Source organism: Trichoplusia ni, chromosome 13 (assembly GCF_003590095.1).
Source record: "Trichoplusia ni isolate ovarian cell line Hi5 chromosome 13, tn1, whole genome shotgun sequence".
In the NCBI taxonomy this organism is placed as follows: domain Eukaryota; kingdom Metazoa; phylum Arthropoda; class Insecta; order Lepidoptera; family Noctuidae; genus Trichoplusia; species Trichoplusia ni.
The window spans coordinates 9,030,663-9,045,420 of NC_039490.1; the positions used below are offsets into that span (position 1 = coordinate 9,030,663).

The window sequence follows — 14,758 nt, forward strand, 5'->3', positions numbered from 1 at the left end:
AACAGTGCTTCGTCAATATATGCTCAGTATTTTTATTGATACTCGATGCAACGTCAATTTTAATGATCGTTGCGTAAATAACATATTCTTTAGAGCGGCTCTATATAACAACACTGTTAATGTTTTCTAAATATCACTTCTGCACTATATTCTCTTTTATCATAAACAACATATGCATTATCACTTCATCAATTAGAAAGAAAACGAAAATTCTGTCTAGTTAAACTCAATGTTACGTATTTTATCAAAGCGTATATTCGGAACGTCTAACTACAATCGATACTGAATTTAAACTGTCTTCCGTTTACCAATCACCTATAGCTTGTATTTATTTTGATGACGCAATAACGAAATATTACCATCTCTTTCTTACACACCGATTTTTAGACCATTCGAACCCAATCTACGTTAAGCCGAAAACTGTCGAAAAAAGCCGAAGTTTACCGAGTATATGTGACTAGATTTCCCTATATTATATTGTAGGTATATCTTCGCATTCTTAGACAAAAAACTAAGGAGCAGTCGCCAAAATTCTGAAACTAATTTATCTTTTACATACTGTCTACTGCTATAAGGAATTTGTGACGCAAGTACTTGACTAGTTAGATGTACAGACATACACTCATATCTATTATTGTAGTTTAACTAATATAACAATATCTTACTAGCTTTTGTCCTTGACTCCGTCCGTTAGGATGGTTATTGAAGCTTTAGTACATTGTTTTGAAATTGGTATATTGATTGGAAATTATAGCATGACTTCCGATAGTTTCAGAAATGTTTAAAACACACAACAATATGTTATTCCGATCGCTGTGATTGGTCTTCAATTTCTTAGCCTTAGGGGCTCAGCTAGCGGCTTAGCGGATACGCTAAGTAATAGTGATGCAAAGCCAAAATCTCCAGTGAGGTTTTTCCGATTCTCATCTATACAAATGCCGTAAACCGGAGAGCGTGGGTTCGATTCCCATCCAAAACAAGTTTGTTTGATGAGCACGATCATTTGTTCTGAGTCTGGGTGTAATTTTATGTGTTTAGAAATATATAAGTATATTTATCAGTTGTCAAGCACTCAATACAAGCTTTGCCTAGTTTGAAACTAGATGGCGTTGGCGTTGATATACAAGTCATACTTACCACTACCTCTCTTCCACAGGACATCCTTCTCTCCCTGGCCAAGGCGGTGGCCAACACAACAGCAGCACTGGTCCTGAAGGCCAAGAACGTCGCCGCGCAGTGCAAGGATGACCAACAGCTGCAGAACACCATCATCTCCGCGGCCACGCACTGCGCGCTCGCGACCAGCCAGCTGGTGGCTTGTGCTAAGGTACGTAACAAACAGATATATGATAAAGTAGAAAATAGAATAGATAAGACCAGCTTATGCACGTCCTTCTGCTAGCTACTCGCCCCGTATAGGAAATGTTTAAGTAATGATCACCAGTGTGGGTGGTTTCAGGTTCCAACGTGTAGAATCTAGATTTCCTTAGAATTTCTTCAGCAAAATTGGAGAGCTATGCTTCGAATAATTAAGAAAATACTATACATAATTTTGAAAAAGTCAAATTGATCTCTTTGTTAGATACAGACACATACATAAAAAACAAAGTCACTTTAACGAAAAAAAATATTTATTTATTTAATTACAATACCACTAAACTAAAAAAGGCAAAATTACAAATGATGAACATTTTCCACTTAGCTTTTAAACAACACAAGACTGCACAAAATCATAATTGCTTGAACTTTATTGGTCATCTATGATACAGCAGATTTCAGATATTTAATATGAATAGATAGACTGCTTTAAAGAAGTAAAATAACCCCGACCCCATCACCAGGTGGTGGCCCCGACGCTGAGCAACCCGGAGTGCCGGTCGCAGCTGTCGTGCGCGGCGCGGCAGGTGTCGCAGGCCGTGTCGCGCCTGGGCGAGGCCGCGGCCGCCGCGCCGCCCGCCGCGCGCGACGCCGTGCAGCTGCTCACGGCCGCCGCCGCCAGGGTCGCCGAGGAGCTGGAGCGGCTGCTGGCCCACTGCGACCTGGGTGAGCACCAACTAGTACTCAAGTGGCTCTGAGGACTCGGGTTCGATCCCCGGTCGGCTCAATATATCTGAACATGTTAATCATGTATGTTTGTCTGTTCCCAGAGCGTCGCGCCCAGCCGACAGTGACAGAGCGGTCTGTGGAGAGCGTGATGTGCGCCAGCGAGCGTGTGGTGGGCGCGGGGGACGCGGCCGACATGGTGCGGCATGCGCGGCTGCTGGGGCAGGCCACCGCGCATCTCATCACCAGCATCAAGGTATGTGGGGGTCGGCAACCAGGCCGGATTCAGCTTTGTACCAGTGTTTTACAGAGCGACTGCCTATCTGTCCTCCTCAACCCAGTTACCTGGGCAACACGATACCCCTTAGTTAGACTGGGTTTGACTGGTTGTCAGACTTTCAAACTTCTGACTACCTGTAACGACTGTCTAAGATGTGTAAATAACAGCCGGAACTCATAATTTAGAAGCCTTCCGAAACATACAGGAATTTCATGACATAGATGGCCAACCATCCACGGGTCGATCGTATCAAATGTAGCCTAATCTGTGATCAAATTGTACAGTTCATAGTTTAGCGACGAGCTTCTCAATTTCCGCAAAACTTACAATGACTTACATTGAATATACATACTTTATTGCACATAAATACACACTTAGACAGTCATAATCTTGAAAAGTTCATACACAAAGGCCAGCTTAACCCAAATGTATAAACTATAGTAAAGTTCTATACAATTTTTTGTTTAACAGACGGAAGCTGAACAGCAACCTTCAGAAGCCCAACGCAAGCTGTTGGCGGCCGCCAAGCTGCTGGCGGACGCGACCGCGCGCATGGTGGAGGCGGCCCGCCAGTGCGCGTCCGAGCCACAGGTATGGGGTAGCTGTGATAGCTAATAGAGAACATTTAGTACAACCGTGGCTATTTACACTAAACATTAATAGGTTAAAATAATCTAAAAACCAACGTTTTTGAATGTTCACTCCATTCAATGTTTATCATATTCGGTGCAGCCCTTTTTATTGTTGTAATTTGCATTGTCATCGGGTTTGATGTTACCTTTCGCTTAACCTTTCGTTTTTATACACTCACTTTTCTTGTTTGTCATTCCGGTTGGATTTTGCAACTCAATTTTAAGGCACTTCCCGATAAGCTACCAGACTGAAATTCTCAGGGTAGCTTCAAACCCGATGACAATGCAATTTACAACTATAAATCCAACTGGAATGATTGAGATATAATTTGAATGGACTGACATTTACAAATCGCGGATTCTTTTAAATCTATTAATTTTTAGCTTTCATATCAACTTACAAATTTGCCTCATACTTCCGACTCTTGGGCTACTAACCCACTACATACTGACGCCTGTATGTCTGCTTGTCCCGTACAGGACCGCGAGAAGCAGGAGGCTCTCCGTCGCGCGGCGGAGGAGCTGCGCTACATCACGGTGGACTACGCGCAGGGACAGGACATCGTCGGCTCGCAGGTCGCGCGGCTGCAGGTCTGTGTATACTAACGTACAGGGTGGTACTATAGCGACACCCGGACCAAGATGGAGAGATGACATTATAAAGGTCTCGGGTCGAGTCTGGATGAGGCTAGCACAGGACCGTAGAAATTGGCACGCGAAAGGGGATGCCTATGCCCAGCAGTGGGAGGATAAAGGCTGTGGATGATAATGATGATGATGACAGCTCCACCCTGTATACTGACACTTAACGACTTATAACTAGAACTTGTCATACAGTGGGGTAGTTGACCGCGGTTAGCAATTTTTTCTTGAATAACAAATGTAGGGATATGTTGTACAGAAAAGAGAATTTAGTTAAAAGTTGTAAGTTCGCTTTATAATTTGACATGATCTCCACAAACGCCTATTTTTAATTCGCGTGCTTTAAGCTTAGTAGGTCCGAGAAAAACAATTAATACTTCCAAAAACAGTCAATAATCGTAAATAGTGAATAGGAGCAGCTGTAGCTCCACCTACAACACTTCCGGCAATCTCCAAGTTTTGGGACACAACTCTACCTTACTCTATCCCTTGACTGTTATTTGATACCAATGTATACTGATATAATATAATGTATTGCGCACAGGAGAGCGCCCGGCAGGCCGCCTCCAGCGCCACGCAACTCATCACGTCCGCTCACAACGCGACGCAGTACAACACCAACAAGTATACTCAGGTAAGTTATAACTTTTATATTATACTAGCTGTCCCGGCAGACAATAATATTTTCTTTTGCAACTTCCCATATTTTATTACCGTTTAAACCTTCCCTGGACTGCTACGAATATGTCAAGAAAAACCCAAATCGACTCTTCTCGAGTTTTTGAGGGAATAACGAACAGCAAACATTTCTATATATAAGATTTTTCAGCTCTATTCAAGTTAAGAACGATACTCAAAGATAACAACAAAAAATTAAGCATATTTTCTGGAATAGTCATATTGAGTGTTAAGTAGATGTCGTTGTCTCGTTGGTCTCTTAGTAAATAACAATTACTTGTAACAGGAAACTCTCCTGGAGGAGTGCAAGTCCCTGAGCGAGCAGGTCCCGCGCGTGGCGGACGCCGTCAAGGTGTCCGCCGCCAGCCCCGGCCACGCCGCCGCGCAGCTAGACCTCATCTCCGCCTCGGAGGCCTTCCTGCAGGTAATGCAGCTGTGACTTGGTGTATAAGACAATTGAATTAGATTAGAAATTCTGATTCGTCAAATGTTTGGTATTTAGAAGTTAAATATTTCAAGTAGATGTTTTCAAATGCTTTTGAAAGTTTATAATGAATGATTAATGAAGTTACGCTATGTGGCAGTTTCGATAACAATGTTAATGGCATGAAAAAAGTCTTGTCTTTTCCTTTGTATATAATAAGATATTAAAAAAAAATTGGCTTCCGCGAGCTTTAAAAGAGCTGATCAATTTATAATTATTTTCATGTTCAATACTTTTTAACTGAATTCCGAACACCTCGCTACCAGCTACTGCTGGTTTGCCACATGGAACCCAACGTAAACCCTGCTGTGGGAAACAATGAGCTAGATAAAAAGAACGTCACTGTATCGGTACGTGGTGTTGTAGCCGAGCGGCCACGTGATCGCGGCGGCCCGCGGCGCGCTGCCCACGCTGGCGGACGCGCCCGCCGCCAAGCATCTGGCCGACAACACGCAGCGGTTCACCGCCAGCACTGCCGAGCTCAGGTAACACACACACACGCACAGAGACTCACAGACACATACACAGACTATCTAATTAGGCCTTCAGAAAGTGTTAAATGATGCAACGGTTCACTCGCCCGCCCGCCGTACAGCTCATGATTATTGACTCTGGTTGGTTCTGATACTAATCATTTTCGATAACGGCGACCCTTGGTAATTCACTTTCTAGCGTGAGCCCTAATGTGACTGCCTAGACCGAGTTTGGATCTAAACACTCGGTCGCAAGCGCTGCAGTAAAGTTGACCCGCAGAATTGAGAGTACAGGTGTACGACGGCTTAGGCTTCTCTTTCTGGGCTTGGCGCTTTTCGTCTTCTGGAGTCGTTTCACCTCGAACTACTTGACGTTTTCAAAAATAGTTTTGCGCCAAGAGGACCTATTTAATGCAAGCCTCTCCCAATCCTTAGGATCAATAGCGCAAGCCTTCAGATGTCTTTTGAACACGTCCTTGTAGCGCAGATATTGTCCTCCAAGCTTCCGTTTGCCTCCAACCGTCTCGGAATAGAAGATCGCTTTCGGTAGACGGTGGTCGTCCATACGAAGGACGTGTCCACACCACCTGAGCTGTCAGAAATTGGGAACGTGATCTACTACTACTACTACTAATGCTAGTCTAACATCTCCCCAACCCTCACAGGTCAGCAGTAAGCCGCGCCCGCATCTCGTGCAAGGGCCTGGAGCTGGACGCGGCGGCGGAGATCCTGCGCTCGCTGCAGACCGAGCTGGACGAGCTGGAGGAGGCCGCCAGGGCCTTCGAGCTCAGACCGCTGCCGGGACAGACGGTGAGATAGAACTTTCCACATACACTGTTAAGCACCGAGCTGAAGAACTGCACTGATAAATTAAAACAACACTGTTTGGTCTGCGAGAGAGTCATATATTGAAAATGTTTCAAAATGTATATGTCAACTCATGTAACGAAACCATAGCGCGATCTAATTCGACGTCAATGCCATCTATCGCGCTATGGTTTAACTAATTACTATTATAATACATTTTGCTCTTGAACATACCGCCCACCAAGGACATTATTGACGGAATGTCCTTCTTAAGTACAATGACGATGAACTTATGGGATGGTATTTTGAACTTAAAATACATGAACTTAACATGTAGACCTTAAATATTAATAATATAACTAAACACAACTAACGCTAAATAAAAATCCCTTTTTGGTCTAAACATACATAAAAATATTGTAAATAAAATGGACTAACTATGTTGTAACATTAAACCGTAACTGGTAAAACGCATAACTTTGACGTTGGTCTTTTGATGGTCGAGAATTTAGTCCGCACTGAGACTACACGTGTGACATTATCATCACCTGGGTGCTTTTGTACAACACGACCTAATAGCCAGCGACTTGGTGGTAAGTCGTCTTCTTTAATTAATACGATGTCTCCTATATTGGGCTCCGGAACTTGAGACGACCATTTGTATCTATTCATAAGGTTCGACAAATAGTCTTGTGACCAGCGTTTCCAGAATGACTGTAACATCCTTTGAACGAATTGCCACCTAGTCAAATAACTTACATTTGAACTATTATAATTTTTGTCAGGTACATTCACTATAGATTCTCCGATAAGGAAATGTCCTGGGGTTAAAGGCAAGGGCTCACCAGGATCACTAAAATTAAGAACGCTAATCGGTCGCGAATTCAAGCAGGCTTCCACTTGATTGAGGAGTGTAGTCATTTCCTCGTAAGTGAGTGTAGCGTCGCCAATAACCCTTTTAAGGTGAAACTTAGTAGCTTTTACCCCCGCTTCCCAAAGACCACCGAAATTGGGAGCATGCGGCGGGATAAAATGCCACTCCGTATGGTTGGCCTCCAGGTGTTCTGCGATAGACGGCTGAATAGATGCCAACTGTTGCAATTCTCTGGATGCACCTACAAAATTGGTGCCGTTATCGCTCCATAATTTAGCGCAGTGACCTCGTCTCGAAACAAATCGACGAAACGCAGCTAAAAATGCTTGTGTGCTCATATCGCTGACGACTTCCAAATGAATAGCGCGAGTGGACATGCACACAAACAAGCATATGTACCCTTTGTAGGAACGGTGCCCACGTCCCTTTGTCGTCCTTATATTGATAGGCCCAGCATAGTCTACTCCGCTATGTAAAAATGGTCTCGCTGGAGTACAGCGGACTGATGGGAGGGAACCCATCAGTTGGTTTCTAACGTTTGCTTTCTGTCTGGCACATGTGACACATTTACGTACATATTGCTGTACCAGACTTCTAGCACCTATTATCCAATAGGCTGACCTTAAAAAGTTTGCCATCACCTGAGGTCCACCGTGCAAAGTTTTCTCATGCGCATCAGCAATTATCAGGAGAGTAAGATAGCTGGAATGTGGTAAGACTATGGGATGCTTCATCGCTTCAGTCAGCTCGGACTTTTCAAGTCTACCCCTAACTCTTATCACGTCATTTTTGTCGAGAAAAGGGCAGAGTGATTTCAATTTACTAGATTTTAATTTTAAATAACCATGATCTTTTAATTGTGTATATTCTATTGTAAATATGTCTTTTTGTACATTTTTTATACAGCTTTCTAAAGCTTCTTCTATTTCCTGACTTGTTAAATATTTATTATTATAAGTGTTCCTTTTAAAAAATCTTCGACAATATGCGACTACTCTGACTAACTTTCTAAGCGATGAATAGTTTTTGAATATAATCTGTTCTGGACCGACAGTTGTGTGTACTTTTATCGTTTGTTCTAAGTCTATATTTAAATCCTTTGGCCTTTCGTACTCAATAATATTATTTTTTAGAAATTTAGGTCCAGAAAACCATAATTTATTATTAACTAATAAATTAGGTAGCATTCCCCTAGAAGCGCAGTCTGCAGGGTTTTCTTTGGTTGAGACGTGAAACCATTGAGATGAACTCATTGTGTCCAATATTTCAGAGGTCCGATTCGCTACAAAGGTTTTCCACCTGCTAGGATGGCTGTTAAGCCATGCTAGTACCACTGTAGAATCGGTCCATGCTGTAATCTTCACTTTTGAAATATTGAGTACTTGTGCGGTTTCTATCAAAAGCTTTGATAGCAGTACTGCACCACATAACTCTAAGCGTGGAATGCTTATTTGCTTAATGGGGGCTACTCGAGTTTTTGCAACCAACAACGCAACTTGAATTTTACCTGTAGAATCGATAATTCTCAAGTAAACTACGGCTGAATACGCAGCTTTGGAGGCGTCACTAAACCCGTGCAGTTCCCGATCGTCAGTCGAACTTGTACCAAGCCACCGAGGTATCCGTATTTTATTTTTTTCAGAAGCATTAAACACAACACGTACCTTCGTCGTGGTCTTATCTTCTCTAATAACCGCGTGATGTGGTAAGTAAACCGCTTCATTCATTTTATTATCGCTTTTTACAGCTCTTAAATGTCCTAATTGTAAATACTCATTAATTACTTCTGTATACCTTTGTTTTAAATTTATGTTCTTATTTAATCTTTTTTCTAACGATTTGAATCTTATTTTAGCTATTTCACGAGAACCTCCGGCCTTACATGCAGGATTATCATCGCGGAACGGTAAGTGTACTATATATCTTCCTGTATCATCTCGCTTAGTAGTTTTACTATATAATTCTTCGCATTTTTGCTCTTCTGGACTTAAGATTTTCTTTGTACTAGATTGCTCTTCTATCTCCCAAAACTTTTTCAGGAGTTGATCTTCGTTGAACTGTGCATAATGTACGTTTATATTTTTAATGTGCTGTCTTGACCTATCAATATCCGAACTGACAACACCGGAAAGGACCCACCCTAAAGTGGTGTTCTGTGCTATAAGAGTACCAGACGGACTCTTAATTATGCCTTCCTTGACGATGTAACCATAAACATCTGCACCCAATAATATGTCTATTTTATTGGGTGTGTTGAACTTAGGATCTGCCAAACACAGACCGTTGATGTCAATCCAATCAAATGAACTTGGTTGAATACATCGCTCAGGTAAGTATGATGTGATCTTACTCAAGACGTACGCATTTATCTTAAGTTGAAAATCAACATGGACTGTTGATTTGATTGTAAACTGTACCATGTGCTTCGCAATGATTGATTGATTATTGCCTAAACCTGAAACAAGCCCTTGAACTGGAATTTTCTTAAGACTAAGAAATTGGACGGCAGCTTCTGTTATAAAACAAGCTTGTGAGCCTTGATCAAGAAGGGCTCGAACAGTCTGGAATTCACCAGTCTTTGACTCGGCTTTTATTAACGCAGTAGCTAATAACACCTGTCTGGGCTTGGGAACCTTACCTGTAGACAAGCACGTCACAATAGGATTATCACTAGTCGAAGAACTAGTGCTATCCACCATAGGCGTTGCTACTGCATCTTGGCCTTTATTCTCTGGCTCTCCGTAAGGGTGCAGCAAGGAATGATGGCGCTTTTTGCAAACTCTACAGGAGGTCTGCTTTTTACAGTCGTACACTGTATGATTGCTGCCTAAACAATTGAAGCATATTTTATTTTTTGCTACAAACTCGCGCCTGCTTACTATGGACTGTTTAGCAAATTTTTTACAGAAACAGAGCTTGTGAGGTTCCGAGCAGTATTCGCAACGTACAATATAGGATGACTTTGTGGCTATCATCACTTTAGAGCTATGAGCGTTGAAACTGTTACTGACCTGGTGTCCGACAGCTTTCCTGGGCTCGATACATTCTAGCGCCCGAAACCGACTTTCCATAAACGTTTGAAACTGCTGAAAGGTTGGCAATTCGTTGCTGGAAATGTTAGAAACGCTTAACTCCCACTGCTTCCTGGTCTCATTATCTAATTTGAACGTTACGATATGGATGATGATAACGTCCCATGTACTCACATCGATACTAAGATTTGTTAGCGCACTTAAACAGTCGCTTGTGGTATCTAACAATTCCTTTAACGCGCTAGCTGATTCGAAATTTATTCGTTTTTGGCCAAACAATCTTTTTAGAATACAATTAGTTAGGTACTTCTTATTAGCATAACGCCTCTCTAATTGTGACCAACATTCGCTATAATTAGCAGCTGAAATTGGTGTATGCCTGACCAACTGTTCAGCTTCACCTGTAAGGTGGCTCTTCAGATAGTGCAGTTTTTGAACATTGTCTAATGACGTATTTTCGTGGACTAAAGATATAAACAAATCGTGAAAGGTTGTCCATTCACTGTATTTGCCTGAAAAGGTTGGGATTGCAATTTTCGGTAACTTTACGAACGAATTGGATGATTTTGAACTACCAGTATTATTGTTAGGACCGCCCTTTGGAATTTGCGACTCACTGACAACATTGAGCTTGTTAAGAATAGACTTCATTAAACATTTACATGTAATGTAAGTATCTTCGGTTGAATCATAAATATCCACAACCTTTTGACCTATTATATCCTCTAATTTATAATGACCGTAAAGTTGAGTTTTAGTATTTTTAAATGAATCCCAATCATTTTCAAGTAATTCAAGTCTTGCTTGAATATATTCTAAAGTAAGTCTATCTTTCGGACACTTTTTAACATTAGTTAAAGCTTTTTGAATAACATTTTGGAGGTCTTTTAATATATTAATTTTGCCTTCCATGTTCTTGATATTTAATAATTTATGAAGTGTTTTAAAATTAATGAATTCGAATGAAGTCTCAAAGAATCCGAAAAATTTTACAAGTGTTTGAACTACAAATTCACTCTTTCAAAAATCGGGAATAGGTTCAACGTTTCTTAGAATTATTCTAAGTCCTTACAATATACACACTCTTAAAACTAAGTTGAAATATCTATATATAATTACAAAATTTTAAAGTTAAAATGTCCTTGAAATAAAGTTCAAATTGGCTTGACTTCTTAATTGTCACTGCTACTTTTTTTTTTTGCTCGATTAATTGTACTCACGGTTGCACTTCAATCACACAAACCCGTAGACTGATTGAACTGGTCGATGCTAGTGGCGCCCTCTATGGCGTCACTTTGAACTGGAACTCCCCGCAATCACTGGCTCCGTCCACCTATCTATATTTTTTTTTAATAATCTCCGTGTTACTACTAATACTATTGAAACACATTTCAAAAATAACTTGTAAAACATAACCAGAAATAAAAATTAAACACTAAAAAAAATACGACTATCCTCTCATGCACTTCATTTAGTACACGAATTGGATAACAATGCCTTTGATGAAGCAAATTCATAATTATTTCATTAAATGCACGAGATGCAGGTTCGATCCCAACATCATGTCATGATAATAACAACAGCATTCTGACTGTTGCTATGGTGTCAGTTTTTGCTTATTTCTCGCTACAGCCATGATGCCTGTAGGCCCGGCCGCTACATATCGAACCATTACCCCTTTATAACCCCTTTTTTCAGTTAAAAAGTAACCTAAATCCATTCTCTGGCTCTAGACTATTCGTGTAACAAATTTGATTACAATCGGTTCAGTAGTTTTGGCGTGAAACCGAGACAGACGGATACTTTCGCATTTATTATATTACTAACCGTTGCCAGCGACTTCGTCCGCGTGGTTCGAAGATTTTTAGAGTCGGATTAGTTTTTTGGACGGCTTTCGGCCGATGTCGGTCCGTATTTGTGAGATATTTTATTACTGCTCTGCTTCTATGAATCATAGCGTGATGGTAGATATAATATCCTATAACTTTCCTTCATCCACATTCGCAGCTACTGCTGCGGTGTTCTGTGTTTACTGAAGCGTTTCAGTGGAGATAGCACGTTATGACGACTGTTCACATTCTCACGACGCCGTACGCGGCTGTATAAGTACACGTATCCCTACATGTAGTTGTGGCTGTCCCCAGGCGGAGTGGGCGTCCAGCCTGATGAAGTCGTCGTCCCGCGCGGCGGGCGCCAGCTCGGCGGCGCTGGTGTCTGCCGCGCGGCTGCGGGAGGGCGGCGGCGCGGGCCGGGCCGCCGGGGACCTGGCCGCCGCGCTCCGGGACTACGCCGCGGGGCTGCGGGCCTCCGCCGCGCTGCAGCAGGACCGCCCGCGCCAGGAGAGGTGAGCCACAGGGTATACAGAGCTGGGCGATGAGAGGCGGGGCGCGGGCCGGGCCGCCGGGGACCTGGCCGCCGCGCTCCGGGACTACGCCGCGGGGCTGCGGGCCTCCGCCGCGCTGCAGCAGGACCGCCCGCGCCAGGAGAGGTGAGCCACAGGGTATACAGAGCTGGGCGATGAGAGGCGGGGCGCGGGCCGGGCCGCCGGGGACCTGGCCGCCGCGCTCCGGGACTACGCCGCGGGGCTGCGGGCCTCCGCCGCGCTGCAGCAGGACCGCCCGCGCCAGGAGAGGTGAGCCACAGGGTATACAGAGCTGGGCGATGAGAGGCGGGGCGCGGGCCGGGCCGCCGGGGACCTGGCCGCCGCGCTCCGGGACTACGCCGCGGGGCTGCGGGCCTCCGCCGCGCTGCAGCAGGACCGCCCGCGCCAGGAGAGGTGAGCCACAGGGTATACAGAGCTGGGCGATGAGAGGCGGCTACGCAGAGGAATCTTCATTCATGAAAGCAGTCATCATCACGACTATACTCTGGCGAAGGAAGAGTCAGGAAACGGTGACGAAACTTGCATATCCAACTGTGGAGCTAGACCCCGAAAAATGTTCATGTTATTGAAGAAAAACCTTACTCCTCTAAAAGGGTGGAGAATATAAATTCGTCTGTATTTTTTTCTTATGTTTGTTACTTTATAAACCAATTTTGTATCCCTCTTTATTGGCGTGAAATAACTATCTATTGGTCCCATAAAGATTTCATAAATTTTGGTTCATTACTTATGTATTTGAAGCCGGTTATATTGTAACTCATAGTATATAGTGCACTTATGCTATCACAACTAGCTCACCTTCAACTCCTTCCTCAGGGTGATATCCTCCGGGCGCCAAGTCCTGTACTCCTCGCAGACGCTGGTGGAGCACGTGAAGCGGTACCTCACCAGCTCCGAGACCGTGGACACCACCTCCATCATGGCCATAGCTAAGGACATCTCGCAGGTAACAATATGTTGATGGTATAGATTATGATTACGGCCTCCGCTCTATGGAATTTGATCCATGTCTCAATGATTTTAACTTGCTAAAAATGCAACTGTAAGGATCTATCGACACGACCGTTGTAGCGTCACGCTAATAAAAAACACTTACTTCGAGTGTTTTTTTACGTTTTTTTTTTTAATTACATTTCATTCTTACTATGACATTTCGGAAATAAAGGAAATCTCAAAAATGACGATTACTGCATTCTTCAAATTGAAATGCTACTAATTCCTGAGCGTACTTAACGAAAAAAACTTATCTACGTTACGATAATCTTAAAAAATATTTATGAATCTATACTAAATTTTCTACTTGCAGGGTCTAGAGCAGACTCTAGAAGCCATCCCCTCCCACACGGAGCTGGACGTGGCAATGGAGAACATCAACGAGACCCTCAACATCCTCAACATGGGAGAGTTCCCACCGTCAGACAGGAGCTACGGGTAAGCTGGAGAATAGATCCGACTTAATTAGTTACAAAAGCGATTTCAAATCGCAATAATTTCTTCGCGTTTCTCATGGAGTGCAAAAGAAAACATCAAGACACGTTTTTTTCTGATGGGAAATTATCAAATGTCTCGTTCCGCTTTGAGTTGAGAAGAAGGGAGTGTCAGAGTCCCACAGACTAAAACCTACCCATGCTTTCTTCGTAATTTGACCTTCGTATACCAGGGCCACGGTAACTGTCGGACAATCCCGCTTAATGAGTTACTAAGTGTTTTGAGTAATGATCATGAAGAAATTCCAATTTTGTACTTTGTTTCTATATTCCGGACATCGCCACTTATCATATTAAAGTTCTTAAACTCTAAACTTGATATGACAAAGATGGTCACCCATCCACAGACCAACCGCGTCAAGTGTAGCTTAACCTGTGATCGTCTCATTTATGCGGTTATAGCTTAGCCGTCGTTATATTTCATTGTCGACGCGTTGCTGTAGGTTGCGAACGTAGTGCTTATCAAGTGAATGAATATTAATAAGAGTGTTAAGGTATTCTTCTTCACCTTGTTCCCTAGTGAGCTCCAAAGCGAGTTGAACGCGGCCGCTGTGGGACTGAACTCCGCGTCCTCCGAGGTGGTGGAGAGCGTGGAGCGGCCCGCGCAGCTGGGCGCCAGCAGCCAGGACTTCGGACACGCCTTCAACAGGCTGCTGGGCGTGTCCATGGAGATGGCCGGACAGACCGAGGTGAGGGGAAACAGACAGGACATGACTAATAGGTCCAGGGGCCGGCTGGTTCTGGGTAAGAGGCCTGGGGCCGTTGCCTCTTGAACTATGACAGAGGGTCTGGAAAAGAAAGTTTGTTGCTTTGAATTACTTACTTACGGTTTTATATGACTAAGTTCATGTTTTGAAGAATTGACAAACATTTTGAATTTGAATTTTGAATTTGAATTTGAATGTAGTAATAAAAGAAAATGTGAACAAATCTTATAACCGCC

At 43.1% G+C, this 14,758-nt stretch overlaps 2 protein-coding genes across 6 annotated transcripts in view; one reads left to right on the forward strand and one right to left on the reverse strand.

The window, feature by feature from the left end:
* LOC113499982 (talin-1) overlaps window positions 1–14,758 on the forward strand; it is a 109,028-nt gene that overhangs the window by 56,707 nt on the left and 37,563 nt on the right. For all 5 annotated transcript variants that reach the window (XM_026880615.1, XM_026880616.1, XM_026880612.1 and 2 more), the window contains exons 20-32: window positions 1,157–1,327; window positions 1,842–2,043; window positions 2,148–2,299; window positions 2,795–2,914; window positions 3,436–3,546; window positions 4,142–4,231; window positions 4,562–4,699; window positions 5,126–5,244; window positions 5,898–6,042; window positions 12,090–12,289; window positions 13,145–13,274; window positions 13,635–13,759; window positions 14,336–14,504. In XM_026880615.1, the coding sequence (XP_026736416.1) occupies window positions 1,157–1,327; window positions 1,842–2,043; window positions 2,148–2,299; window positions 2,795–2,914; window positions 3,436–3,546; window positions 4,142–4,231; window positions 4,562–4,699; window positions 5,126–5,244; window positions 5,898–6,042; window positions 12,090–12,289; window positions 13,145–13,274; window positions 13,635–13,759; window positions 14,336–14,504 (1,872 nt within the window). The remainder of the gene's footprint in view (window positions 1–1,156; window positions 1,328–1,841; window positions 2,044–2,147; window positions 2,300–2,794; window positions 2,915–3,435; window positions 3,547–4,141; window positions 4,232–4,561; window positions 4,700–5,125; window positions 5,245–5,897; window positions 6,043–12,089; window positions 12,290–13,144; window positions 13,275–13,634; window positions 13,760–14,335; window positions 14,505–14,758) is intronic.
* Window positions 6,212–11,286, reverse strand: LOC113499983. Its single transcript, XM_026880618.1, has 2 exons — window positions 8,272–11,286; window positions 6,212–6,822 (listed from the first exon to the last, which is right to left on the reverse strand). Exons 1-2 carry the CDS (start codon window positions 10,855–10,857, stop codon window positions 6,490–6,492), a joined length of 2,919 nt encoding a protein of 972 aa, XP_026736419.1. The 5' UTR covers window positions 10,858–11,286; the 3' UTR covers window positions 6,212–6,489.